The sequence below is a fragment of the Pelobates fuscus genome, chromosome 9, assembly GCF_036172605.1.
Source record: "Pelobates fuscus isolate aPelFus1 chromosome 9, aPelFus1.pri, whole genome shotgun sequence".
In the NCBI taxonomy this organism is placed as follows: Eukaryota; Metazoa; Chordata; class Amphibia; order Anura; family Pelobatidae; genus Pelobates; species Pelobates fuscus.
Genome location: NC_086325.1, coordinates 74,539,565 through 74,566,323, shown reverse-complemented (window position 1 = coordinate 74,566,323; position 26,759 = coordinate 74,539,565). Strand labels below are relative to the sequence as shown.

Below are 26,759 nucleotides of genomic sequence, written 5' to 3'. Positions count from 1 at the left end.
ATGTCAGCAGTGTTACACCATTAATGCATTAATTAGAAAGCCACTGAAGAAGGCTAATAGCAGCCGTAATAGAATAACTCAAATACAGCATGAGATTGCATAAAAATGATTAAAAAAAATATACAGGTGCCACAACTGAAGAAAAACAAACAAAATGCCACATGGTATATATATTCTTTTCGCCCTTGCTCTCAGGTTCAGATCATCCAATTCCTAACATTGGGATACCATTTATTTGAACTGGCCAAAGTCTTGCATACCCCGTCCCAGGGGTGCACTCCCAAAGTACTGTAGCCAGAGATAATAAGCTCGAACTGCCCAGAATCCAATGCAAGTTGGTACCCATCGCCCACTCATCTGTCCACTCTCGGTATGCAAATCTGCTTCCTCAGTATGCCCATCTAGACTAGACCTCCCGGAATGTGAGCGGTGCAGGAGAGATTGACCCTCCAAAGCTCGCGGCCTAGTAAGCATTTACTGAAATTGGTCACTTTCTGGGTCTGAGACTTGCCATGTGTCCGAAAGGAGGCCTGTTCCACAGAGTGGTCCAGGTTCGTAGTAAGGGAATGTTGCTATCTGTTCCTAGAATTGGTTGCATATATTGTTAAAGTTTTCCATCCACACAGATTGCTGTGCTGTTGGTCGCTTCAAAGCGGTTGTGGCAGCCTTTATTAGTAAGAGCAGCTTTGTGTAAGAGCAGTATTTTGTAAAGTAGAGAACATTCAGATGTTCTCATGTTGTCATCACCACAAACCCCTGTCACAATTTAGGAGATATACGCAAAACTTGTATAAACTATACTAATGAACGTGTGTGTTAAAGAAAGAAAGAAATAAGTGACACACTAATGCAATAGTTCTGTGTGCAGTGTGTTGTTTACACAAATTTTTATTACGCACTCCTATTTTTAAAGTACAATTTTTGCTGCTTCCAGATTAGTCTGGAAGATCCAAGACAATATAATATTTTATGGAAGAGTTCCAGAGAGCTACAGGTTCAGAATATGGTGTGAATCTGAGCTTAGCTTTGTACTCCGTGTATCAATGTAGAGAGCCAAGTATGAGAATATGAAGTACCTGTTCCCACTAATCCCAAACCTGCTTTCAATTGCTACAGATGTGAAACGGGGAAAAAGCCAGCCATGACTCAAACTGCCAACTGTCTGACTCTCCATGGGGGTCATAAAAGCCTGCAATTTAACCTTTTTTTTTATTTTTTTCATTATTACGGCTGGACTGCATCATCACTTTTATTTTTAAAATAACATCTCCAGGTTTTACTCTTTAACTCCCTGGGTTATATATTTGCCTTCACATAAGGCATCTAGCCTTTTAATTTTCTTAGAAAAAACGCTGTGACTAAATAACTAGAAATTTCTTCTCTGTAGACCTGGCCTGGTTTATTTAAATAATGACCTACAATAAGGACCAAGTAAGATTTAAAGCGACATATGACTCTGCTCTGTAGTGATTATGGTGTTTGGAAGGTTCCAACATTTTTAGTATTTTGGAAAGATTCCCATGTGCCAGTAAACTGTGTGACTATGCTTACAGAATGTATTTTGCATCATGTTTAAAACTAGTTTGGAAATTTTATTTATTTGACCTCAACACATCATCAGGTTGCACATATTCAGTCGTACTTGGTGAATCATAGACTTAGCACTTTTTATGAAATAATTCTGTAGAGCTGCTCACATTATGTAACAAATCAAGTTGTATAAACGCAGACATGCCCTTGAGGCAACTGCTCTTCATCCAAAACTGGCCAGCATCATCCTACATAAAGCAAGATCCCAACAGCATTGTTAGCTGCGAACAGTAAAGTACCGTCTGTTGTCTGTATTTTTTTTTTGGGGGGGGGGGGGGATTTATACATTTGCAAATAAAAAAGTAAAAAAATTGAATAATGATATAATACTTATATGTTAACCTTCAAAGTAAGGGCTTCGTCTTCAAACAACATTCCAAACAAAACATTATTATGGTGGGATGTTTTTAAAGGAATGGTTTTATGATGATGAAACAATCTGGCAACTTGGTCTATTTGTGCGAACAAGAATGGGCTGTGAGCCTCCCCTTTTGTGTAGCTCAGCTCCCTATGAGATCCAACCCTACGTTTTGCTTGGAAAGAAAACCTGTTTATTTTCCACTTTGGAGCATCTGTTGTTAGACCGAGAGATGCCTTTCAACAGAGGAGGATTTTCTAGGACAATAAATCACTGACTAGTGTATGAACTGAGTGTTTTCTACCTGGTACTTCAGAGTCATTTCAGATAATTGTTCATTTTTTTGTCTTCAGAGCTGTTCATTCCTAGGATGGGTGGGTTTGTTTTATGTTAGCGTTCTCTAGATATGTCTGTTATGTGTTGTGTTTCTGTTGAGTTTGCGGTTACTGTTTGCTTCTAACCCCAATATAAATTGTCATTAGATATGCTGAGATGTGTGAGGCTACTTAGAGACAAGCCGATAAATAGAATTTAATCTTGACTTTACCATTTTTTTGTAAAGATCACCAAAAAACAATCTGCATATAAAAATCAACATTTTAGAAGTTTTTCCCGATTTTAAAACATCTAAATGGCAAGAAGTCCAAATGTTGGTGTCTGTCAGTTGTGAACTGGGATGCTTTCTGTTAGTTGTCTGCTGTGGCATAGGTTCGAGAGCTACTGGTTTTACATTGATTACTGAACGGGCAGAAGGTTGATTTTCTTTTGTAATTTTCAGACTGAAATTTACAAATATCAGTGGTGTACATGTACAACCTTGTGTCCTTGATTGATACATGACAAGGTTTTAATCCAAAGTGAATAGGCTGATGTATCCGGTTGCTTTATTGAGTTATAACATTCTTAAAAGGTTCTATGCCATGAATTCTGGATTGTTTACCTCTTCTATGTTATAATAATTTTCTGTTGGAGATCAGATTAAGATAATATCAATTGTGAATGAGGTTTGATATGAAACTCTTGAAGTGCCCAGTTTCGAGTATAAATACTAGAATATTCCCGAATACTATTGTTGAGTTATCACAGTAGGTCTGTTTGCTGGTCTGGTTGATTCCTCCACAGTACTGCTACTATAAACATCTTATCATCAAAAAAAGAAAGACGCCTTTAGCAACACTGTTTTCATGCATGTTCAATACATAGACAATGTCTTCAATGTAGAATGCAGTCATAACTCATAATACAACCATTAAAATAACTGTTGGCTTATGGCCAGTGGACAGATAAATAGCCAATAATAGTTTCTACACCCTCTACTATTTAGCTATGTAACCTGCACATTACCCATTCTAAGGCATTATGTAATGGGATAGCTATAAAATTCAGGAGAGTCTACCATTCATTTCAACAATTTTGTACACACGCATTTTCAGAATTCATTGTATTTTGAAAAGAGCAACGTGATTGGCTGGAAAAGCCTATGCTGTCATATTTGAGGGGTATTCTTCTCACCCATATAATATTGACGGTTCACATTGACACTTCAGATGTTGGGTGGAGAAAAAGGAAAAAGATTTAAAAACATATAAACTATTAAATAATAAAAGTAAGTGAAATGGTTAAATAGATGGGTTTAGATATTTTCCATGTTTCGCACCTCAATTACTATCTTATTACGGAACTAATGTCTGAGCACATTAAAAATGAAATAATCGTAGTTGTCACTGCACGCTATGTCACGCACCCTACTTCACTTTGAATATTTCATACAAATCACAGAACTTCTTTGAACATTCATTGGCATACAGACTTGAGTCTCTTTACTCCTGGCTTGCAGTGTCAAGATTCTGGCGTAAATACATATTCACAATATATTTCACACACATTTTTATGGAGTCAATTTCCCAGCATCTCCATGCCATTAATCTTGGCGGAAAATAGCAAATAGGTAATAAAATTATAAAAAAAAAATTATGTAAAAATCTTGGGAAAAAAATATTATAGGTAGTAAAATGGTTTTGATTTAAAACATTTTTTTGTTGTTTTTTTTAGTGGTGACAGCTAAATCTTATTGTAGGTATTTCCAGCTGCAACCCTTAACACTTTGTTGTTATTTGACTTTACTGAGACTTGTAAATATACTGGCATTTGTTTTTTTGACTGTGAGGAACACAAGAACAGGAGATCAGATTGTCATTGTGCATCAATAACTGGTTGCTACTTGGTTGACTAAGGGGCAAATTGAAAAGAGCTCTAGAAGACACATAGAAGTGCTCGCTAAATCAGGGTTAGGCAACTTTTGGCACTGCATTGATGTGGACTACATTTCCCCTGATGCTTTGCTAACATTAGGACCTCTGAGAGATGTAGTCCACACATAATAAGTGCCAAAGGTTACCTACCTCTTTACTAAATGATCTTTGAGGGAAATCTTTGAAAAAATTCAAAGACCTCAAAAGTGACAGTGCCCATTTAAGCATATAGTGGAAACCTCAAAGATCATTTAGTGCAGGGGTAGTCAACCTTCGATTCTTATTATAGTGTGGACTACATCTCCCAGACAGTCTGTCTGAACTACAGATTTCCTGTGAAAAGGGGAAAAATGGAGCATCTTGCTCCTCATAGCTACCAATCCTTTTTTATTCTATGAATTTAAGGATCTATGGAAGATAGATACATAATCTTTAATTTGAAATTACTTATGAACAAGGCAGGATATGGTAGATGAAGCTTTGCCGATTGTCAAATCTTAAAAAAATAAATTGGTCCTACATGAGACAAAGTAGTCTCTACTTCAGCTCATGTTTATTGTATAAATAATGCAGAATAATGCAGAAATTTAGCATATTTACATTACTAATTCTGTATTAAACCTTTTATTCGGTTTGGGATTATGTTAAGGTACCAACTTTTCAAGGATTTAATACCAAAGAGTATAACATGTAAACAATATGTTTCAAAACGTGGTAGACTTGCAATAAACAGATTTCAAATTCTGACGCCACTGAGGCTCAGTTGGATAGGATTCTCAACATTTACAGCCAGATGTTCGGAATTCCAGGTGATACACCTGTCCAGGCTGGTTAACAACAGCGTCAGCTTTTAACACATTTCCAAAAAAATACAAAAATAAAAACAAATCAAAGAAACCAGCTATGTGCAGACACCTTCCAAACTACTAATTAACAAATAAATGGCAGCAATTTTCGCACTGGCTGCCTAAAGGCATATCTGTGATTCCTGACCTCTCTGTCTCCTCCTTTGATGTACAGACATTAGGTAAAAAGCAAAGCGTATGTATTGTGACTGCATTTCTATTGCGTTACCCGTGTCAAAGTAGCACTATGTTCCATTGACTTAGAAATTGTTGTTTCTTTAAAAGACAAAAATTTAAATTAAAAAATCCAAAGAATATTCATAGGTTTATTTTTAATTTCCTACCTGCATGATATCTGTCTTCTACATGAAAAAGATGTTTGAGTGATGTCCTATGCACAAGTCAATGACCAATGTCTTCCAGACAGACAGTCGGTCAACTTACATATGTTTAAAAGGCTATCTAGGGTGCTATAATATCTTGTGTGCTAGACTTTTGCTTTGGTTAAACATTATTCTGGGGACTATCTTTTAATATGAATACTACATATATGTAGTTCATACTATGCAGCAGTTAAATGTTGTCTTTGAAAACAATAGACACCCATCTCACTAAAGGGGTCTGGGTGCAGTGTTCCTGTACCCTAAAACCTGCAATGTAAAACATTGCAGCTTCAGAGTAACTGCAATGTTTATAATGCAGTTTTAAGACTGCATCTATTAGACAGTCACTAGATGCACTAGATGAGAGTGGAATGATAGTTGACGTAATGCAAACAAGACATGTTTATTAATGCATACCACTGCTATACCATTTTCTGTTTGGAGAATGGAATGAGGGTTAAGGCCAGATTTTTTTTTACTTTTAGCTTCAAACTATTTGGAACAGACTCCAAAAAATGTTGGGGTCAAAACGAAGAGTTCCATTCTACCTAGCATGCAATCCCAAATTTAATATCTCTTACATCCCAAGGTCACTCACGGGTCTGGGAAGAGACACTTATTTGATTTTGGTCATGTGCATGAGAAAATGCCTTTGGATGCGACCACAACAGGTCTTGTTTATTCAATCCAAGAGCAAGTAATTTCTCAGCATTTCATCCTACATATTTTACAGTAAAATCCTGACATACTTTTCTAAATTAAAAAGATGGAAATAAATGTAACAAAAACACACATAAAACATGGTCTGATTGGAATTCCATGCATTCTGTTACCCAGAATAGTCTCTTATTCATTGTGTGAAAATTAGAGATGCTTTTTTTTTAATATTTAAAAAAATTGTACGCAACAGGAAAGATACGTGGATGATTAAAAATACCGACATATATACGTCAAAGCAAGACCATTTAGAAAAAGATGTATCACATGATAACAAGGTTTACACAATTAAAGTTATTTTTTTTTTTATGTTGTATTAAATCATGTAATTTCCAGAAAATTCCCATTTATATTTATATATGTTTTTGGGCTATGGATAACTTTATACCAGATCTGGCCCCTGTCCACAGCCTTCATGATGATAGGCAGATTTAGGCAAAAACCAGGATATTGTCCATAGGATTGTTTTCAGACATTTAACAAAACACATTTCAAATGCTACGGAAGAGGTATAGTATGTGTTTATAAAATACAGTTGTGTCTGCTTGTAATCAAAAAACTCCACTTTTATTCTACACGATTTGCAGATAAATTGTCAGTGATTAGAGGGAATGGCCAAGCGCCCCCAATCTTTACAAAACAATAGAGTGGGTCTGCAATTAGGTAGTATTTTTTTTCTTTTAACCCGTGTTATCATAATATCCCTAATGAATCATTTAGAGTAGGCTCTGGCTCTCCAGACAATGAGTGAAATTATACCACTTCCTCCACATTCATTGAAATATGTTGTTTTCTTAATTACTACAAGTAGCATGTTAATCGGAAATCTTCTCCCCTGACAGTCATCAACCAGCTTGATGTGGAATCACTAGGACGGCCGCTGGCTTCTTGATGCCAAACTATTAATTCCAAACCTTCTGTTTCCTTCTCGGATCTCCATTTATGGTGGTAACCTTGAATGTGATATTTTATTACAGGATCTTCCTATTGGAAGATAAGCTCTTTGCTACAGGAGACAGAAGTTAATCTCTTTCAGGAAAAGGGTTAACTTGGGATGTTTCATAGCTGCCTTACATGATATTTATAGTCATCAACAACACAAATCATTGATAGCATATCTGTGATAGCTAACCAAGGTCATACAATTACACACTTGGTAAGTTTCAATTAATAGTGCATATAAATAAATATCAGAATTTTTCCAAGCAAACCTAATATTTACAGTTTAAAGCAGTACTGCACTCTTATTATTTTTACTTAAACTAATTCAAAGTTATCTACCCAGCAGATTATTATTTTATTATTATTTGTACTTAACCAAGCTGTACAAAATGTACTTGCAACTGTCTCTTAATGATTTAAAGTTTCAAGGTGGTCGTTTTTTAAATCTCAGCGACAGATACTTTAAATGAAACCTTGAAACATTTTGTAGAAAATTATGTGATTAACTGATTATTCTGGCACAATTCGAAACTCTATTCCTGGAATTCTTCATCAGAGGAAAAAGAATAATGGAATTCCTTGATGATGTTGTTTACTTACTGTATCCAGAAGATTTGCTAAAAATCTTTGATTCAGTTTTAATAAAAAAAAAAAAGGGGGGGGGGGGGGCTGGCTGCCAGCCTAAACGCACGCATGCAGAGTGTGCTCCGTATGAAAAACTTCAAAAGTGCCTAAATTTCGAATTTTACCTCATCACAATCGGATACCTGAAGACTGGAAAAAAGCTGGCTTCATCGCCGCAACACCAGGCAACTTTTTGGACGCAAATCGAGCAACATGGCCTCGATGCACAACTGCGGCCTACATGGGGGGCTAGCGTGGAGGAAGCAGCCGATCTTCCTGCTGGCCACCCTGCTGTTAAACATGAACGTAACGGGGTTTCCCGTTCCCCCCACCTTGCCGGCGACTACCGGGGTTGCCGGGGTTATCCCGGCTCCAGCACCCACACCGTACTCCCAACCACCCACTGGCCCGATGACCCAGCACACGTTCATGAGGGACGAATTGGCGGGAGCCAAGATTCCCAAGGCCTGAGGGAAGAGACCCTCACAAAGCTGAACGCAATATTCATGGAATTATGGCGCAAGCTCGAAGAGAGGCAACGGAGGGCCAGCAGGCAAAACTACTCACCTCCGATGGCTGATTCAAAGCGTCGAAACAAGCTCGCACTGGGGGCCCATAGACGGGTAAACTCCACACAGCGGCCACACGCCACCGGGGTCTCCCATCCCTCGGCAGCCGCACAAGCACTGACTCACACTAAGAAACGGAGAACAGCCCGCAATACAGCTGTAACGGTCCCACATCGAGGCAGCCATGGGAGGAGGACCACTACAGCACAGCCGACTCACATAAAGTGCCACATTCAGCTGCAGCCCAATAGGCGACTCATCATAACAACGCTGAAAGCAAAGAGGTCGGCTGGAAGCCGCCAACTTGTACTGGCTGCATCCCACCGCCATCAGCACAACACGCACTCCTTGAGAGTTCCTGTACAACACAAGGCAAAACACCAAAGAGGAGGGTCAACGCCACACCACAAGCTTGCACTCACCTGAGATCACCAGGGACAGACGAAGCCTTACACCTCCCCTGCCTGACTGGACATTTCACTGATCGGGACTGTGTAGACCCACTGAGTTGCATCGTTTAGCAGTAAATACAATGCCTTGCTCTGCCACAGACCTCTCGCCATGCTAGACCACACACAGCAGCACCTAAATAAGCTAGCTTAGCTCGACATGAAACACACATGGCTGAGCAGAAACCCAGTGCCAATAGTATGCTCCATTGTTTTATATTATTTTTACCTTGTTTTTCTGTTAATTACACGGCATAGCACCAATAGAATTCTCCCTCTCACACAGTTAGCCAAGGCTGTATAATAGGTAACAGGGGCCAGTTGCATACTATCACATGCCCACTCAGATCTCAGGTGTGGATCCATAGTTCAACATGTTTAATCAAACCCATAAAATTGTGCACTCTCAACTTGTTATATGTAGTATATGACAATTTAGTGTATGCAAATCTATGTAGAGTACATATATAGACAACAAGTGGGATATCTACTAAGCACTGCCTTGTAGACAGCTCATACAACAGAGCCACGCGAGCTGATGATATCTTCTGATGAGCTAATTTGAACAATTGTAGAATGGCATGACATTCCTGCCCAACTCCCCATCCTCTACTATGCCCAGCATTAGGTCCCCTGGACTCCTAATTAATCAGGAGGTTTGGTGAATTGGCTTCCAATTCTATAACCCTTTCTGCAATGGATCATAGGTTTGTATTAATAAGAGTGAGTTGTGCGAATACCTCTTGTTCCTTTTTCATTTGCTAAGCAATGAAAGAGGAGCCACTAACAAGACCCTTATCAAGCTAGAGGGAACCGAGTTCTCTCTAATGCTGACCAACCTATGTCCACAACTACCACCCAAAATAATTGCCCACTGCCCATGATATTATTAACCACCATTTTACAGGGATCTGTGAAACATAGAAACATAGAATGTGACGGCAGATAAGAACCATTCGGCCCATCTAGTCTGCCCAATTTTCTAAATACTTTCATTATCCTGGCCTTATCTTATAGTTAGGATAGCCTTATGCCTATCCCACGCATGCTTAAACTCCTTTACTGTGTTAACCTCTACCACTTCAGCTGGAAGGCTATTCCATGCATCCACTACCCTCTCAGTAAAGTAATACTTCCTGATATTATTTTTAAACCTTTGTCCCTCTAATTTAAGACTATGTCCTCTTGTTGTGGTAGTTTTCCTTCTTTTAAATATAGTCTCCTCCTTTACTGTGTTGATTCCCTTTATGTATTTAAATGTTTCTATCATATCCCCCTGTCTCGTCTTTCCTCCAAGCTATACATGTTAAGATCCTTTAACCTTTCCTGGTAAGTTTTATCCTGCAATCCATGAACCAGTTTAGTAGCCCTTCTCTGAACTCTCTCTAAGGAAAGTGTGGGTAGCGTCTGCTTTCTAATCGCTATTTTAATCAATGTAACCACACTGGACATGTTAAAATACGAGGAACTACTCTTCGACCTTTTCTGGTAAGCATAATGGTGAAGAACGAATTGTGATGAGTGCCCCATCTAACTGAGACTATCAAGTTGCTTAACCATTTGAATAAATGGAATTTTCTGTTAAAAAACAAGAAATTTGGTACAACTTTACCAGGTTACAGATCCACTTTAAACTTCCATTAATAAAGTGTTCAGGCACTACTTGATATAGATTCCTCAGCATCGCAAATAAAATATTCTTACAGACAGGAGCTGGGAGCATGATATTTAACTTTATAAATTTACTTTGGCATTTTATATATATGTATGTATATATATATAACATTCTGCTATTTTGCATTCCTTATTCCTTTATTAAACCTGAACAAAAATGCCCAGATAAATCTTTAAAAGGATGAAAGAACAGAAAGAATCTTTAGAACAGAGCCGCATGCCCTATACCATATTTACATTTTAGCGTCGGGCAGTAAAACACATGGACGTATTATAGTATTTACACTCAATGCTAAAAAAATTCCAAGAAGAAGTTATGTTTTTGACCTGTCACATCTGGATCTCGTGAAAGGTATATGAAATATAATAGCATTCATTTAGGGGACACGCATATAAATGGTGTTTAATACAGGGAATAAAGAGCAGAAAAACAACATGTGTTTCTTTGATACACGTGCTTGCCATTCGCCCCCTACTAGATCAGCAGTTTTGTTTATTTTTAATAATCATCTGTACTCATTTAGTGACACTTTGTGACCTCGTGCGTCAGTTAACATCTGCAATGCCTAGTAACGATAACTTACATTTAAGGGCTCTGTGACGCCGTCATGAAACAGCACATCCAAAGCTTACTTTATTCTTGTCATCCACACATCACCCTGTGATTATTCTAACACAATGTGCTGTCGAGTATCTGCAATAATTTATCAAATTAATAACCATTGACCTGATTTTTAAAGAAATAAAAAGTCCGGAAAGGGAACTGTCACTTTCTAGGATTTCCAATATTATTTAGGTGTTTTACCCAGATGGACTTCAAATATTGTGCAATATACATTTAGGATTTTTTGATTTTTAGTTTTATTTTTAATGTCTAATTTTAGACTTTTTTGTGTCCATGATATCACTGTTTAGTAGTTCTATCACGTACTAAGGTCTACATCTATTTCTATTCTTCCATTCTTGTTATATCCTATTGTTTATATTTTGCACTTTCATTTTCTATTTCACTATATCTACTTACTCCTGGTCATTCTATTGGCTTACTTCAGTAGAGTTTTTTATTTTTGCTTCATAGCTTAAGATGGTAGCTATTGTTTTTCCAGTGAGATAGTAGTTATAGTTGCTTGGTTTAGGTCTCCTGAACCGTACTTAAGTGGGATAACACACCATTAATTGATTTTTATGAATTGATTTTTATATTTTTATATTCTATCTAATTTTGGGTGCCATTTCCCATTTTTTAAGTTTCTACCTCTTTCACATACGATGCGGAGACATATCAGAAAGGTCTCATTAGCACCATCTATTTACACCTCCATTGCTCCACCACATCAGACGGGGGAGTTAACCTATACTAGTAGATGGGAAATGGAACTGGGAGAGATTTTAGAGGGCATTGACTGGCAGGACATATGGGAGGCCAACAGCAAATCATTGATATGCATGACAATGCAGGAACAGGCTTTTAAAACAATGTTTAGGTGGTACACAACACCGGTGAAACTGTATCGAATGCGTAAAACTACAACAGACCAATGTTGGAGATTGTGCGGGGACAGAGGAACTTACCACCACATGTGGTGGAGCTGCCCATTAGTGACCACTTTCTAGAAGGAAGTAGAGAGGCTGGCATCCTAAATCCTACAAAAACACATTAGTCTTGACCCATGGGTATCCCTACTGTCTAGACCTATAGATGGCTGGACAGGACCAGAGATGGCTCTGTTACGAAACATCACCCTAGCAGCCCCGTAGGGCCTTAGCGCAGACTTGGCTGCAGCCCAATACCCCACCAATAGCCACGGTCCTTAACAAACTCAATGATAACTATCTAATGGAAAAACTAATGGCACAAAGTCTTGCAACTGAATGTATCTGAAGAAGTCTATTTTCGCTAATTTGGATCTAGTTTTAAGTTTGTTAAATGGGATCACTTCATCATTGTATATTTAGTGTATGCATTGCAATCCTGCATATTCTAGGCCTTTGTAATCTCGTGCCCTCATGCCCGGGGGAAAGGCTCGGTTTCGGATTAGGGGCATCATAGAAGGTGGGGTAGACATCAGCTCGTGTTTCCAAGCTGAGTAGTCTCAGACCTGGATGACATTGGTGATAGATGGCCAGGTGGTCCTCTATGTTATTTAGGAAGCCAGATATATAGTTGTGGGAGTTCTGCTCCCATTATCATGGACTCTAGTGTGTTTGTTTTTTAATTACAGCTCTTTAACATGTTCTTGTATGATGGTGATGTTTGTAATAGACAATCTGAAGTACAGCACCCTGAAACACATCTACAAGTGAAGAGCTGGTGTACATGATTATATCACTATTTCAGAGTTATTTGCAAAAGTGGGAATTCAAAGGTAATTTTAAGTAGCTTAACTGGTAGCATAGCTGACTTGAAGATTTTTTTCCAGATCTGCTATTTTGGTCTTAAATTTGAAATTAACTTTGAATTTCCAACAATTAACAATAATAATGCATGAGTTATTTACTAAACAGAGAATTATCACAAATATAGATGTATATATCATTGTATATTTGTAAATTGGAAGTAAGTTGGCAGGATATAATTGATTATAATAATAAATCAAAGTGAATTCAAGTATATTTTGCATTTTAGGCTAAAATATCTTTTATTTTTTTATAATTCTTTTTTTTTATAAAATGGTTTTTTTTTGTCTCCAATGGAACAGAGTAATTTAGCAAAGGTATCAGCTAATTCTCAACTGTTATTTTCAAATATTTTTTTATTCTTTCAATGCCAATAATATAGCGACAATGCTCTTCAGAAATACATTATCCAGTGCATCAACTTAAAAACACATAGTTAATTTCAAATCATTAAACGTGCTGTAGGCACAAACAAAAAGGAAGTCTGTTGAACGTAGAAGAATACCAGACTGAGATCAACAGCAGCCTGAATGATTAAAAGGGCTCTAGAGTTGGTGCACTGACCAACTGAGTTATGGCATTGACCCCTCATGGCTTTTCTGCAATAACAAAAAGAAAAAAAAAATACAATTATATAAGTAAGTCAATTCAGCAGGCTTTTTTTGTAACTTTTTTTTTTAGTACCGGTAGACTGAGACAGATAACATTTTCCACCCCGTTTCCCCTGTTAGACCTTCTGTATTCTTGGCTGAAGACATGTGCCCACATTATGCACAGCTGGAATAAAATCAAAATTAGGAGAAGCTTTATTTCAATACAAAGTTCTACATTTGCCAAGTTATCCTTTGCGGCAGCCAAGGACAGTGATACATAACCTTTGGCAACACAAATGTTTTTTGGTATATTTCCTGTGATGCTTCCCTGAGCACTTCTAACAAAGGCTGCCTAAATTGTCAAGGTACGCCAACAATGGCCTACAATTTCTGGCATTAGTCGTCAAAACCACCTGACGTTGCTTTCTATAAACTCCTTGTAAGGACTGATCAAGAGTTATTACATGAGCGTCACTGTGGTTGGGATATAATGGAAGTTGTGGTAGAACTTTTATAAAGTAGTATCCAAACAGTAAACGTGTTTAGCACTCACCAAAACATGTGGATATAAAAAGCAAAAACATATGGATACATGACAACACAATGCACTTTACTCCACTTTTATATATCTTCTGCTGATAAATTATACAGTGGAATACACTTCGTTATGTGCCTGCATGTTAAGTCTTTCTTTCTCATTCTAGTTAAACCAAGCATCTATGAGAAGGAAACTGACTTTGACCTGGTGGAACCAGTGGTTCATGGAGAAAAGAAGAGTTTCCATTGCACTGCCTATGGATATCCCCTTCCCAAAATTCATTGGGAGTGGCAGCCATGCCTGAACACAAACACAATGTAAGTAAGAGATTTCATTTTTTTATTTAATATTTTTCTAGTCGCCAGATATGAAAGGAGGGTCATCTGAGAAGAACCAGATGAAAAAAGTCAGGTTATAGTTTCTTTCCACAAACAGAAATCATTTTCCCTAATTTCCTTCTTCCTGCAGCTTGCAATCAGAATCTCCACTGGGAAAAGAATAGCAAATGAACTCCAATTAAATCTAATGCTTGCAATAACATATAACTAACTAATTACTATGTCATAATCTCGTCAATCATTGGACTCTGTAACATTGTTGATGGCGTATACGATGGTCCTACTTTCTACCAACCACGTAGTAGATCACAAAGTGTCATCACCTTTTTTTAAATTAATGTATTAAGAAGAATAGATAAACAACAAATGTTATACAGCGAGTGCTCCTATGCTCTGACATTTTTACATATGGGAATTTTGTAATGCTTTCTATTGTGTTGATAATGTGTTAATATTAAATCAAAGTTAATGCATCTATTGATCCCCCAACTATGGAAATAAATAAACATGTAATAGTTTTGTAAATGAACACAGACATTTTGATCTGCTGAACTGGCAGCATGGGACAGATATCCTCATGGGGTTATGTACTTACCTAAAAGTCCTGTAAGTTCCGAATGTTTACCCAAGTTAAGATCCAGTCTAGAACAGCCAAAGCTGTCTTCTTTTTAACCAGTTCAAAGAAGAAGTGCTCATGCCATTGTATAGAACACTGGTGAGACCTCACTTGGAGTATTGTACGCAGTACTGGAGACCATATCTCCAGAAGGATATTGCTACTTTACAGAAAGTTCAGAGAAGGGCTACTAAACTGGTTCATGGATTGTAGGATAAAACTTTCAAGGAAAGGTTAAAGGAACTTAAAGGGATTCTCCAGTACCAGGAAAACATATTCGTTTTCCTGGCACTGCAGGACCCTCTAGTGCCCCTCTACCTCCCACCCCCGATCCCAAGTTGCTGAAGAGGTTAAAACACCTTCAGTGACTTACCGGAGTCCAGCGTCGATGTCCCTCAGCGCTGGGTCAGGCTCCGCCTACGCTCCTCCCCTTCCGGCGGGGGAGACCTACTGTGCAAACGCGGCCGTCGGTGGGGGAGACCTAATGCGCATGCGCTGCAATGGCCGTGCACGTGCATTAGACCTCCCTATAGGAAAGCATTGAATAATGCTTTCAATGCTTTCCTACGGGGATTTCGGTGACGCTGAAGGTCCTCACATAGCGTGAGGACGTCCAGCATCGTTTTAAACCACTTTTCGTGTTCTATGAAAGTAGAAAGCCACTAGAGGAGGACTTAACCCTGCAATGTAAATATTGCAGTTTATAAAAATTACACTTGCAGGGTTAAGGGTAGTGAGAGTTGGCACCCAGACCACTCCAATAGGCAGAAGTGGTCTGGGTGCCTGGAGTATCCCTTTAACATGTATTGCTTGGAGACGGGGGGGGGACATGATAGAAACATTTAAATACATAAAGGGAATCAACACAGTAAAGGAGGAGACTGTAATTAAAAGAAGAAAACTACCACAACAAGAGGACATAGTCTTAAATTAGAGGGGCAAAGGTTTAAAAATACATTGTTTCTATGTTTCTGTGCAACACCATATTACCAGATATCTCTTTCTGTGTAATGTAACTGGCTAAATAAACTTGGCGTGAAAATAATAGAGGAGAAGATTCAATCCCAAATGAATCAAATCCAAAAGGGTGCGTGCTTTCGGTAATCCGTTTGGGTTTAACCTGTTCCCGAACGGCAGCCACCCAAGGAGAGCGCTCAGATGACGTTCGGGAGAGGGAAAGTATAGAGCCTGGGGAACAAAGAGTATTCGACAAATGAATGGGGGGACACTCTTTTGGAAACAAACAAGGTAATATGGGCAACTGAACAGATATAGGAACAGGTCTGCTACAGTGTGTGTGTCTGTGTGTGTGTGTGTGTGTGCTTGCATGTGTGTGTGAGCACGCTTGCATGTGTGTGTGTGTGTATATATATAAAACCAGTATCTAAATTGAAACAGAAAAGGGAAATAGATAAATCCTAGAGTCTAGACTGTTGCTTGCCATGATAAGAACTGTTTTGAGACCCACTCACTGGTATAGATGTTTAATGCTATGAAATCACTCATATTAACATTGGTGTATTTTATGAAGTCTGGTTAACAGACGTGTAAAGTGCAGTTTAAGAATTTAGCTCCCCTGTTTCCTCAGGGACTCTGTTTTATTACCCATTAAACGGCAATAAATTGAGCATTATAAACCATTCAGGAACGTTTATTTTCAAATAAAGAATGTAAATGCTAGCTTTATTTATACTCACATAGCTGGATGAAAAGCAAATAAGTGATATATATATATATATATATATAGAGAGAGAGAGAGAGAGATTGACATCTAACTGGTAGACAGCATTCTATATAGAGCTGGGATACACATCACAGACATCTTCAGATGGTGACCCGAAGGAAAAATGTTGTCCACTGGGAATTTATTTACAGCCTGAGAATAATTTGAATTATGCATGACATCATTTTTATATGGATGGAATCAACATGTGTTTTGTATTTAAAAGGAATGGTCAACTCACAGCAAAGGGTGAATAGTGGTGATTTGAGGCTAACATTCTCAGATCCACATTAGCTGCACACGTTATTGAATTCCAGGGAGAAACTCGAGGGAGAGCTCAGCATTGGGGTAAACATGCACCCATGTTGTCAGCAAATGCATGTTTCTTGACCTACTCCAGGAATCTTTCATTACATGTATAATTAAACTCAGAGATGTCTAAAAATAGTCTTGGACCTTGGCATATTTCTCCTCTAACCATGGACCTGTTTGGCCATGAATACTGGGCTGCCCTTACAACGTCTCTGTAGATCAGGGGTGCCCAAAAGATAGATCCCCAGATGTTTAAAAACTACAGTTTCCATGATGCTTTGCCATTCTAAAAGCATGCATGCAAAGCATCATGGGAGTTATCGTTCTACAACATCTGTGGATCTACCTTTTGGGTGCCCCTGCTGTAGATATAGTTACAAGCGCTGGAGAATTCTTTGGAGATTTTCTTTGAAAGATTAATTTTAAAGGTGAAGTAAAAACATCTCTAAAACGGCTGCTTCCCAAGATATTTATCTGCATACGAGTCTTTTATCCTAACTTCAGTGATGATGGACAAATGAATTCCTACCCCGTCTTAAATCACTGGAATATATTCTGCACAGCCTACTTTTAACATTGTACCTTATACTTTACTTCCCTGGGTTATATCTTTTCTTGCACAGATTTTTCCTAAAATGGGCAGTGCGAGAATCATAGGGCACTATTTCAATTTCCATTTGCAAAGCATTCTGTTGTCGTGGCCTTTCCCCAATGTGTACAGTAAGAGATGCTTAGAAGGAAGGTTTACCTACGATGTATGTACTTTTGAGTGACAGACATGCTGTTTGGGTTAAAAGGCTAGAGGTTATACATGTACACTATGCTGTCTTATCTCTTGCTCACAGAAGCAGCCCAAGTATTCCTGTGTGATATGACGCATGCCTTTATTTCCTGCCCTTGTCTGGTTTCCTCTCCTTCTTTCTGCTTCTTTTCTAACCCAGGAGGAGGTCCAGATTGAGTCTATTGTTCTCCTGCAGATCAGCGGCAGTTTGCTTTGCTTCCTTTCAAATCCCTGACTTCCACTTACGCTCCAGATTATCACAGCAAATATTACTCCTTCTTCTGGCCATGAACCCCCCTGAGCTTATATTAATTAGACCCTAAGTCTACACGAAAATTTCAAAGGCCCTTGATGAGAATAAATGTCCTTCTCCTCTGATGTTGTCTTATACTCAGGAAAAGGCAATCAAAGACAAGACATGATAGGTCTAGATGAAAACATTTAAAAAGAGGGGCATTGTGTCCTGGATGTTCACTGATCACAAACCGACACACTATAGCAAGTGGGTTATTTCCTTTGTTTAAAAAACAACCTGACCTCAATGATTGTTGAAGACATTTCCATTAATAACTCCAAAGACATTTAAAGCATTCCTTCGGAATACTGTACTACAGTAAGGAAATCAAGAGATAAAAAGGAACGTAGAAATACAACAGAAACATACAAACACATGATCATTTCCACTGATAGAGAGAGATCCACTGCACATTTGTGGTTATGAAGGGGTTAATTGATTATACAAACAGCAAGATCCACTTGACTCTTCACATGTCGATTTTAGTGGGTTATTCAGTCAATTATAATATCTATTAAACGAGTTTCTTCCAATTAAAATATAGCTTGTAAACACGTACAGACACCGTAGGGCTCGCAGTTGGTTTTGAATACATTTGCCCCTCACAGTGTGTAAAACGACACTGATTCACATATTGAATGAGTAGAGAAACAAAGAGCAGATCGGATCCATGAATATATCCGGTAGCAGTGTCTACCATTATAATAAGCTGGGTTCTTTGCACCTGGCACTCAGCATGGTTAAATCAGACGGAGACGAGGAGAAATTAAACAATTATTTAATTTCTCCTCTGCATTAGCAATGTTTGCACTGTCTTTGCCTTGTATGAATTGGATTGTAATGTAATTTGCTGAATCTTTAAAGGAACACTGTAGGTATCATAACCACTTCAACAAATTGAAATCGTTATGGTGTCTGGAGTCTGTGAGCGCAGGGTTTTGCATCACTGCTAAACGGTTCACTTACTGTTTAACATAGATGTTTGGTCCCCAGCAGCTTGTAACGTGGCTTTCAATTACGATATGGCAGAGCTATGCCTCTGCCTTCTGTCATATTGATTCATATAAGATATTGACTGAGGGCATATGCTGACACTCTCAGACTGTCACTGCCCATTACGCTTCGTATGGCGTGAAGTGAAGCATTGCTCTGCCTCCGACATTTCATCATTGGACGGCCAGGATGCAGGTGAGTAAACCATTTAGCAGTTATTCAGGACCCAGCAGTCAAGGACCCTGGGCACCATAACCACTTTAACCCCTTAAGGACCAAACTTCTGGAATAAAAGGGAATCATGACATGTCACACATGTCATGTGTCCTTATGGGTTAATTAGATGACGTAGTTGTGGTGCGTACTGTGACCCTGTAATCTATATTTTATGTAAAAAAAGAACAGAGAATCTAAATTTTCAGTGTCTTATTCGATGGCGTAAAATCCAGAGAATTGCTAGTTCCCCTTTAACATGAATGCAATGATAGTTAAACTTCTCAGGCTCTCGAATTTTGAATGTGACTGTAAAGGAAGTACAGTTATGATGGTATCGTTTTTTTCTACAAAGTGGATTCAAAGTGCCATTTAGATAGAAATGTTGATAGTTAAAACTGGAAGAATTCAAAGCTTCCATTTAATTGCCAATGATTTCCTGTTAACAGGAGCTTTATAGCCCAATGTTTGTGAGTGCAGATCTGCTCTGTGAACAGCCTTCTATCTTACATTCTGTCTGTTAGTGCTTTATATTTGTCTTTGTACATATTATTTTGATTATGAACTGTTGCTAAGAACAGGAAAGCACTTATAAGTCTCATTTAAGCATATTATGGGGTACTATAATGCTACGAATACAAAGTTGTAGAAACTAGCACTATTGTTCCCTCTGCCCCCGTCACCCTCGCACTCCTCCCTTACACTGTAAGGTTAATAAACCCTTACTGTACTTACCCGATGCCAGCTCCGATCTCCATTGGTGCTTGGTCGGAGATCCGCCTCCTCTGATGTCACCCGATGGGTGGGCGCTAAAGCGAATGTTCGGCAAGCACCACAAGAGCATTAGGTCCTCCCCACAGGAAAGCATTGCTGCAATCAGTACGTGATATAAGAAGCATCCGATTGGCTAAGTGATTCCCACAAACTCCCAGCAGAGCCCCAATGAAATCACCCATCAGGATAGTCTTACAGCAGGAGGAGCGGGGCTGAATAAATGCTGAGCTTACCAGCATGTTTTATGTATCACAGGGTGATCTAATAATACAAAAATAGAGGAACAGACTAGCATTATAAATCAATATATTTATTTCTAATGTTAGAGTTTTTAGATTGTAAGCTTGTTTGGGCAGGGCCATCTTCACCTACTGTCCTGTACTGTATTTTAAACATGTTTAGTTAGAATTGTTTGTCTTGTTACCTATTTTATAGCAGAATATTTTGGCGCTATGTAAGTAATTGTAATTGTAGAGTGTTCCTTTAATACACGGGGAAGCCACCGGTCAAGTTATTTAATCATTCATGTCTGGGTATTTATATTCTTGAAACAAAATGAGCTTGAGAAATCTTTCAGCAGGAGACCCTGATTTTAGTTTCTCGTAGCTTATCACTGAACCATATAGCTATATTTTTTCACAGCATTTGTTTGTTTTACTTATACCAGGTGTGAATTGAATGACAACATGCAAAGAATATTGTTAACCCGAGGCAATGACACAGATATGACCAGTGAAAACAGCAATCCGATCATTAACGAAGACCACATTAACCACGAAGGAAAAAACAAGGTATTTTTTATTTCCCCATTCATTTTACACCTGTATTTAGAAGCAGATTTGGTATAAGAAGCCTATATCTGGCATTAAACAAGATCGGTGTTGATACACTTTGTATTATTGTTCTTATGTAAAAAAAACCTATTAAAATCGAGACATTAAAAAAAAAAAAGATCAAAATCAAAACAATTAAATTGAGACATAAAAAAAACCAATATCAAAATCCTGTTGTCCTACATAATACAACGTGCCTGGCAAAATGCTGAGATCTGCTCTAGTGATTCATTGAATTCAATGCAGTTAGTTTATTTTCATCTTGTGTGAGTTTATTTTACCGTTTAACACAGATTAGGTAATAATTCTCAGTTCAGTCCACTGAGGGTCCATTATTCACAGTTTTCATGGGAGAGATTTGCTATTACAACTGTTAGTTAATAGATCTATTCTTCTGTAATGCAAAACAGGCCATGTGGCAGATGTAGCTTATTAGTAGACTCTGTAAGAAGGATAGCTCGATACAGTATTTGTGTGAATCCCTGCTAGTGGAACAGTGTGATTTTAATGTAAAACTAGTATTTACTATTCTGTACATAACCTCCCTGTTGTCTTTCTATATGTGTCTGTCTGTCCTCCATCTGTCCACCCATCCAATCGTATCATTGTCTACTCCTGACCTATTTGAACATCACTAACAGTTATAAGCTATAATTAATTCAGTTTGTAGACGCATGTGAGTCTTTTATTCCGTTCACGTGTACAATGCTTTTTAATTTCCATGTAAAAATCCAGTGACCGTAAGGGCATGCTTTGATTTCCTGAGCATCCCTTGACAAGTAATCACACCCAGGTGTACTGTGCACATTCGCAAAACAGAGTCTGGGGGATGTGATCCCACAAGGCCCGGTCAGTTCTAGTCAATCTCATTTACAAGTGTTAACATTTTACTATCTCGAGACAAATCTGTTCTGAACAGCAGTACAGCGAGCACTTAAAATTTAAAGTGTCAGGCTAATTAAAAAGAGAAATCCTCTCTTCTATGAAAGTCCTGCTGTGTTGGAGAAACCAAGATCTGGTTTATATTAATAAACTTTTAGGACAGATTTAGGACATTTGGAAACCAGTGCTTAAACACTGACACCCACCAACGCTTTTAGCGTGTCCTCTTTCCTGATGTTATATAGTGAGAATTTAGAGAAATATTTGTCAGTATGATGTCATTTATAACCCCGCAAGTGTCTGCAGTTTTGCAGTCCAGCCCTGTCTATACGTTGTTCTTATCAAACGTGTCAAAGACATATCAAAGACTAGTTTTGCTAGATGTTGGTAACAGTGAAGGCTAAACTTGGATGTGAGACGAGTCTGTCATTGTAGGTTAGTGTCTTAGGTTACAAAATTGTTGCAGCTGCAAATATCCATCTGTGTGTACTGTACACACAGTCATATATGTGAAAACAAGCCATTGTTTGCTTGTGTAAGTGTCTTCTTTCATACAGTTGTATTTTAGTAGATATATACATAATGAAACTTTCTTTAACTCTTCATTCCGTTACACAGTCTATCATCAGCCCCCTTCCGCTACAAAACACATTCCTTCCTGCAAGAACACTTATCGAGAGATGACTCTGAAACGGTGGCAGGACAACAAACATTGTCAGTCACCCGTTGAGATGCTACCTTTATTTTATTTATTTTTAACACAAAATTGCCCTTTTAAAGAATTTAGAACATATAACCGTGAATGTTTATTTATAATGCCTTTGTGGAAAGTCTGCTTCTATCGTAACAAAGTGCACAAGTTTCCACATAATTCTTCTCATGGTTATGTCAGTCGCCATTTTACCTCCAGCTTTAATAAATATAATGCATTAACACGTATCTATGTGTTGACAAATTGCACTAACAAGAATAGCATTTTTAATGTAGTTTTTCTTTTTTTTTTTTTTTTTTCTTCAAACTTGTCAAAGACAGAGACACGTTTTGCTTAGACATCGTTTTCCCTAGTGGTTAGAAGCTTATAGTGTTATCTTTTTTTTATGTCTGACCTCTAATAACAAAACTATTTCAAACATTTCATACTCTTTTTATTCTGAAATATCACCGAAGGGAATATTTGTTATCAGTACAAACAGAGAAGGTTAAATAATAAAGACAGATGAGGTATGAAGCATTCGGACATCTGAGAAGCTGCAAAGTATTAAACAAGCAAAGGGTAAATCACCTCTTCCTGGGGGTCTCTCGTCAAAATGCTTCCACTGCCTCCGAATTTCTGTTTTGAATCTAGCCTGTGGTATATACAACTCAGGGGTCCGGCTAGAACATCTTTTTTCATTTTTATTTTAATTTTGCTATTTAAGGTTAACAGAAAAAGTGTTAGGCAGAGGTCACCAGAGTTAACGTAAAGATATTGTGTAGTCATAGCATATTTGTGAAGTAATTTCTCCGTGCTAAAGAAAAAGTAAAAAACATACCTGAACTGCACGTGTGTGCCCAGAGTTCAGGCTGAAGAATGGCCTCAATTGTACCACAATCTTCCTGTCAGAACCTTTTTAAACATGCCTTGAGAAAGATCTCGGTGGAGTAAAATGTCATCTACCTCGCGATGGACTGAATCAATAGCAATAAATATGAAATGCCAAGGTGTTCTGTTCTATGTGATTTATACTATGTATATAACTAGGTCTCAAGTATTCAGGTTTCATTTTGTTACTTCACCTCACAAGGCATTAGAGCTGTTTCAATGAATTACATACTAAAATCAATTTAGTGTTGTTTCCATTTAGTTGAAAACTTTTAAAATGTAACAAAAGGGGGAGAGGAGAGAATAATCAGGTAACAATTTACTGTGTGATATAGACCTAACGCAAAAGTGTCCCTATTTAAGAGGGACATTACCAGGGCCGGACTGGGAATTAAAAGCAGCCCTGGAAAAAAATTATTTACCAGCCCCATAATGCGTCGCGCCAGCATAGTGTGCAGATACAGAGTTAGAAAAGATAACTTAAAATTAAAATTATTACTCCAACGTGAAAAAAAGCACATATAGGCTTAAAAAAAAAAGAGTGCAGATTTATTTTAAGCAGACGTGCCTTTGCATATAGCCAATGTTTCAGTCCAACTACCATGACATATTAAGGAAAGCTTGGTAATGGGACTGAAATGGTGAATGTATGTAGGGCACAACTGTAAAAAATGACGTTATCTTGTTTATTTTGAGGTCCTGTGGGTGCACTCTTCACTTTAAATATGTTATTGTGCTGGATTATGCACCTAGCAACAAGACTGGGCCAATATCTGCTTATTACATATTGTACATATCAATGAAATTTCTTAGTGTATTATGCATATATAAATGTACATTAATATATGTGTAAATATAATAGGCATAATTATATATATATATATACACACATTGCACCCCTCACACATTGCACCACTGCTCCTATACCCTACTACAGCCCCATATCCCAGCAGACCCCAGGTAAGTTGTCAAACTGTACTTAAACGGTTTGACTACTTACTCTGGGAGCGGGTCCCGGCACTCCTGGCACCATACCCACTACACAGAGCAGTAGTGGTTATTGTGCATGGATTATTTCTTTAAATAATCTATAGGTGCCCCTCCTGAGATCAGGCTCTGGATCCGCCACTGATTTATATTATAAATATATATATATTATAAATATATATATTATATATTATAAATATATAATATAATATAATATATATATTATATATTAAATATATAATATATATAATATATATTATATATTATACTATAAATCAGTGGCAGATCCAGAGCCTGATCTCAGGAGGGGCACCTATAGATTATTTAAAGAAATAATCCATGCACAATAACCACTACTGCTCTGTGTAGTGGGTATGGTGCCAGGAGTGCCGGGACCCGCTCCCAGAGTAAGTAGTCAAACCGTTTAAGTACAGTTTGACAACTTACCTGGGGTCTGCTGGGATATGGGGCTGTAGTAGGGTATAGGAGCAGTGGTGCAATGTGTGAGGGGTGCAATGTGTGTGAAAGGTTCAGTGTGTAGGGTGCGTGGGGCAATGTGTGTATGGGTGGCTGTGTGTGTAGGGGAATGTGTGTATGGGGGTCTGTGTGTGTGTATGGGGGGGCAGTGTGTGAATGTGTATGGTGTGTGTGGGCAGTGTTTGTATGGGGCTAGAGTTCACTCTCACCACTTGGACCACCAGGAATCCCTGGTGGTCGCAGTGGTGAGAGTGAACTCTAGCCCGTAGCTCCAGGGCTAGAGTTTCCCTGTGGCACTCTCCCTCCCCCTCTGTCTCTCTCTATTTACGCCTCTTTCTCCCCTTGTGTCTCACTCTCCCCCCTCTGTCTCTTTCTCCCTCCTTTCCCTGTGGCACTCTCCCTCCCCCTCTGTCTCTCTCTATTCGCCCCTCTCTCCCCCCTTGTGTCTCACTCTCCCCCCTCTCCCTGTGGCACTCTCCCCCCCTCTGTCTCTCTCTCTATTCACCCCCCCTGTCTCTCTCTCTCTCTCTATTCACCCCCCACTGTCTCTCTCTATTCACCCCCCCACTGTCTCTCTCTATTCACCCCCCCACTGTCTCTCTCTCTATTCACCCCCTCTGTCTCTCTCTCTATTCACCCCCCCTGTCTCTCTCTCTCTATTCCCCCCCCTCTGTCACTCTCTCTCTATTCACCCCCTCTGCCTCTCTCTCTCTCCACCTCCCTCTGTCTCTCTCTCTATTCACCCCACCTCTGTCTCGCTCTCTCTTTTCACCCCCCCCGTCTCTCTTTTCACACCCCCCTCTGTCTCTCTTTTCACCCCCCCCTCTGTCTCTCTTTTCACCCCCCCCTCTATCTCTCTTTTCAACCCCCCCTCTGTCTCTCTTTTCATCCCCCCCCCTTGTCTCTCTTTTCACCCCCCCCCCTTGTCTCTTTTCACCCCCCCCCCCTTGTCTCTCTTTTCACCCCCCCCCCCCTTGTCTCTCTTTTCACCCCCCCCCCCTTGTCTCTCTTTTCACCCCCCCCCCCTTGTCTCTCTTTTCACCCCCCCCCCCCTTGTCTCTCTTTTCACCCCCCCCCCCCCCTTGTCTCTCTTTTCACCCCCCCCCCCTTGTCTCTCTTTTCACCCCCCCCCCCTTGTCTCTCTCTCTATTCACCCCCCCACCCACCTGAGAGGAGTCAGGGGGCCGGCCGCATTGCACGCTGCAGCCTCGCCGGTCCGGCAGCACTGTTAACGCTGAGGGCTGAAGGAGGAGGGAGGAGCATATCTCTACCATGCTCCCTCGCGGTTCCCACAATCCCCAGCACGGATGCTGCTGGGGATTGTGGGAACCGCGAGGGAGCATGGTAGAGAGACATGCTCCTCCCTCAGCCCTCAGCATTAGGTGTGCCGCCGGACCGGTGAGGCTGCAGCGTGCAATGCGGCCGCCTGCCTGCCTGCCGGCCGGCCGGCCCCCTCAAAGTGTGTGCCACCGGACCGGCCACCCGGTGGCACATATTGCCAGAGCAGCCCCCAGGAGCCGCGGCCCACCGGGAAATTTCCCGGTATCCCGGTGGGCCAGTCCGGCCCTGGACATTACCTATTTTGGGCCCAAATCCCTCTGTCCCTCTTTTCTCTAATGTCCCTTTTTTCTATGCACTCCATGTTGTTGGTGTGTCTGAGTGTATAAAGAGCTCCACAGCAATAACACTCTTGGTAATGTGTCTTAAAACTGCAAAACATGTGTTTAGAACTCAGTTGGTATAATAAGATACATCTTTATTGTTCTAAATTACATTTTAATGTTACTTAATGATATGCAGAACAGAGCCTCCCTTGGCCACACACCCACTCACAACTCTAAAATTAAAGTGTCCTTCTTTGACCATTTGAAATGGTGGGAGGTGTAGGTTTAGCTGTGAAAAATAATATAATAAATGGACACAGACTGCCCCACTTTGTCAGTCATCTTATGTCCTAAATGCTTTGCTGAGTTTGCACATTGAGTGTTTAATCTCAAACTACATTGTTTGCTATCAGGAATA

At 39.2% G+C, this 26,759-nt stretch overlaps 1 protein-coding gene across 1 annotated transcript in view; it reads left to right on the top strand.

Moving 5' to 3' along the window:
• Positions 1-26,759, top strand: part of LOC134572839 (vascular endothelial growth factor receptor kdr-like) — a 162,343-nt gene that overhangs the window by 76,980 nt on the left and 58,604 nt on the right. The window contains exons 10-11 of the mRNA XM_063432080.1: positions 14,098-14,248; positions 20,644-20,767. Coding sequence (XP_063288150.1) covers positions 14,098-14,248; positions 20,644-20,767 — 275 coding nt within the window. The remainder of the gene's footprint in view (positions 1-14,097; positions 14,249-20,643; positions 20,768-26,759) is intronic.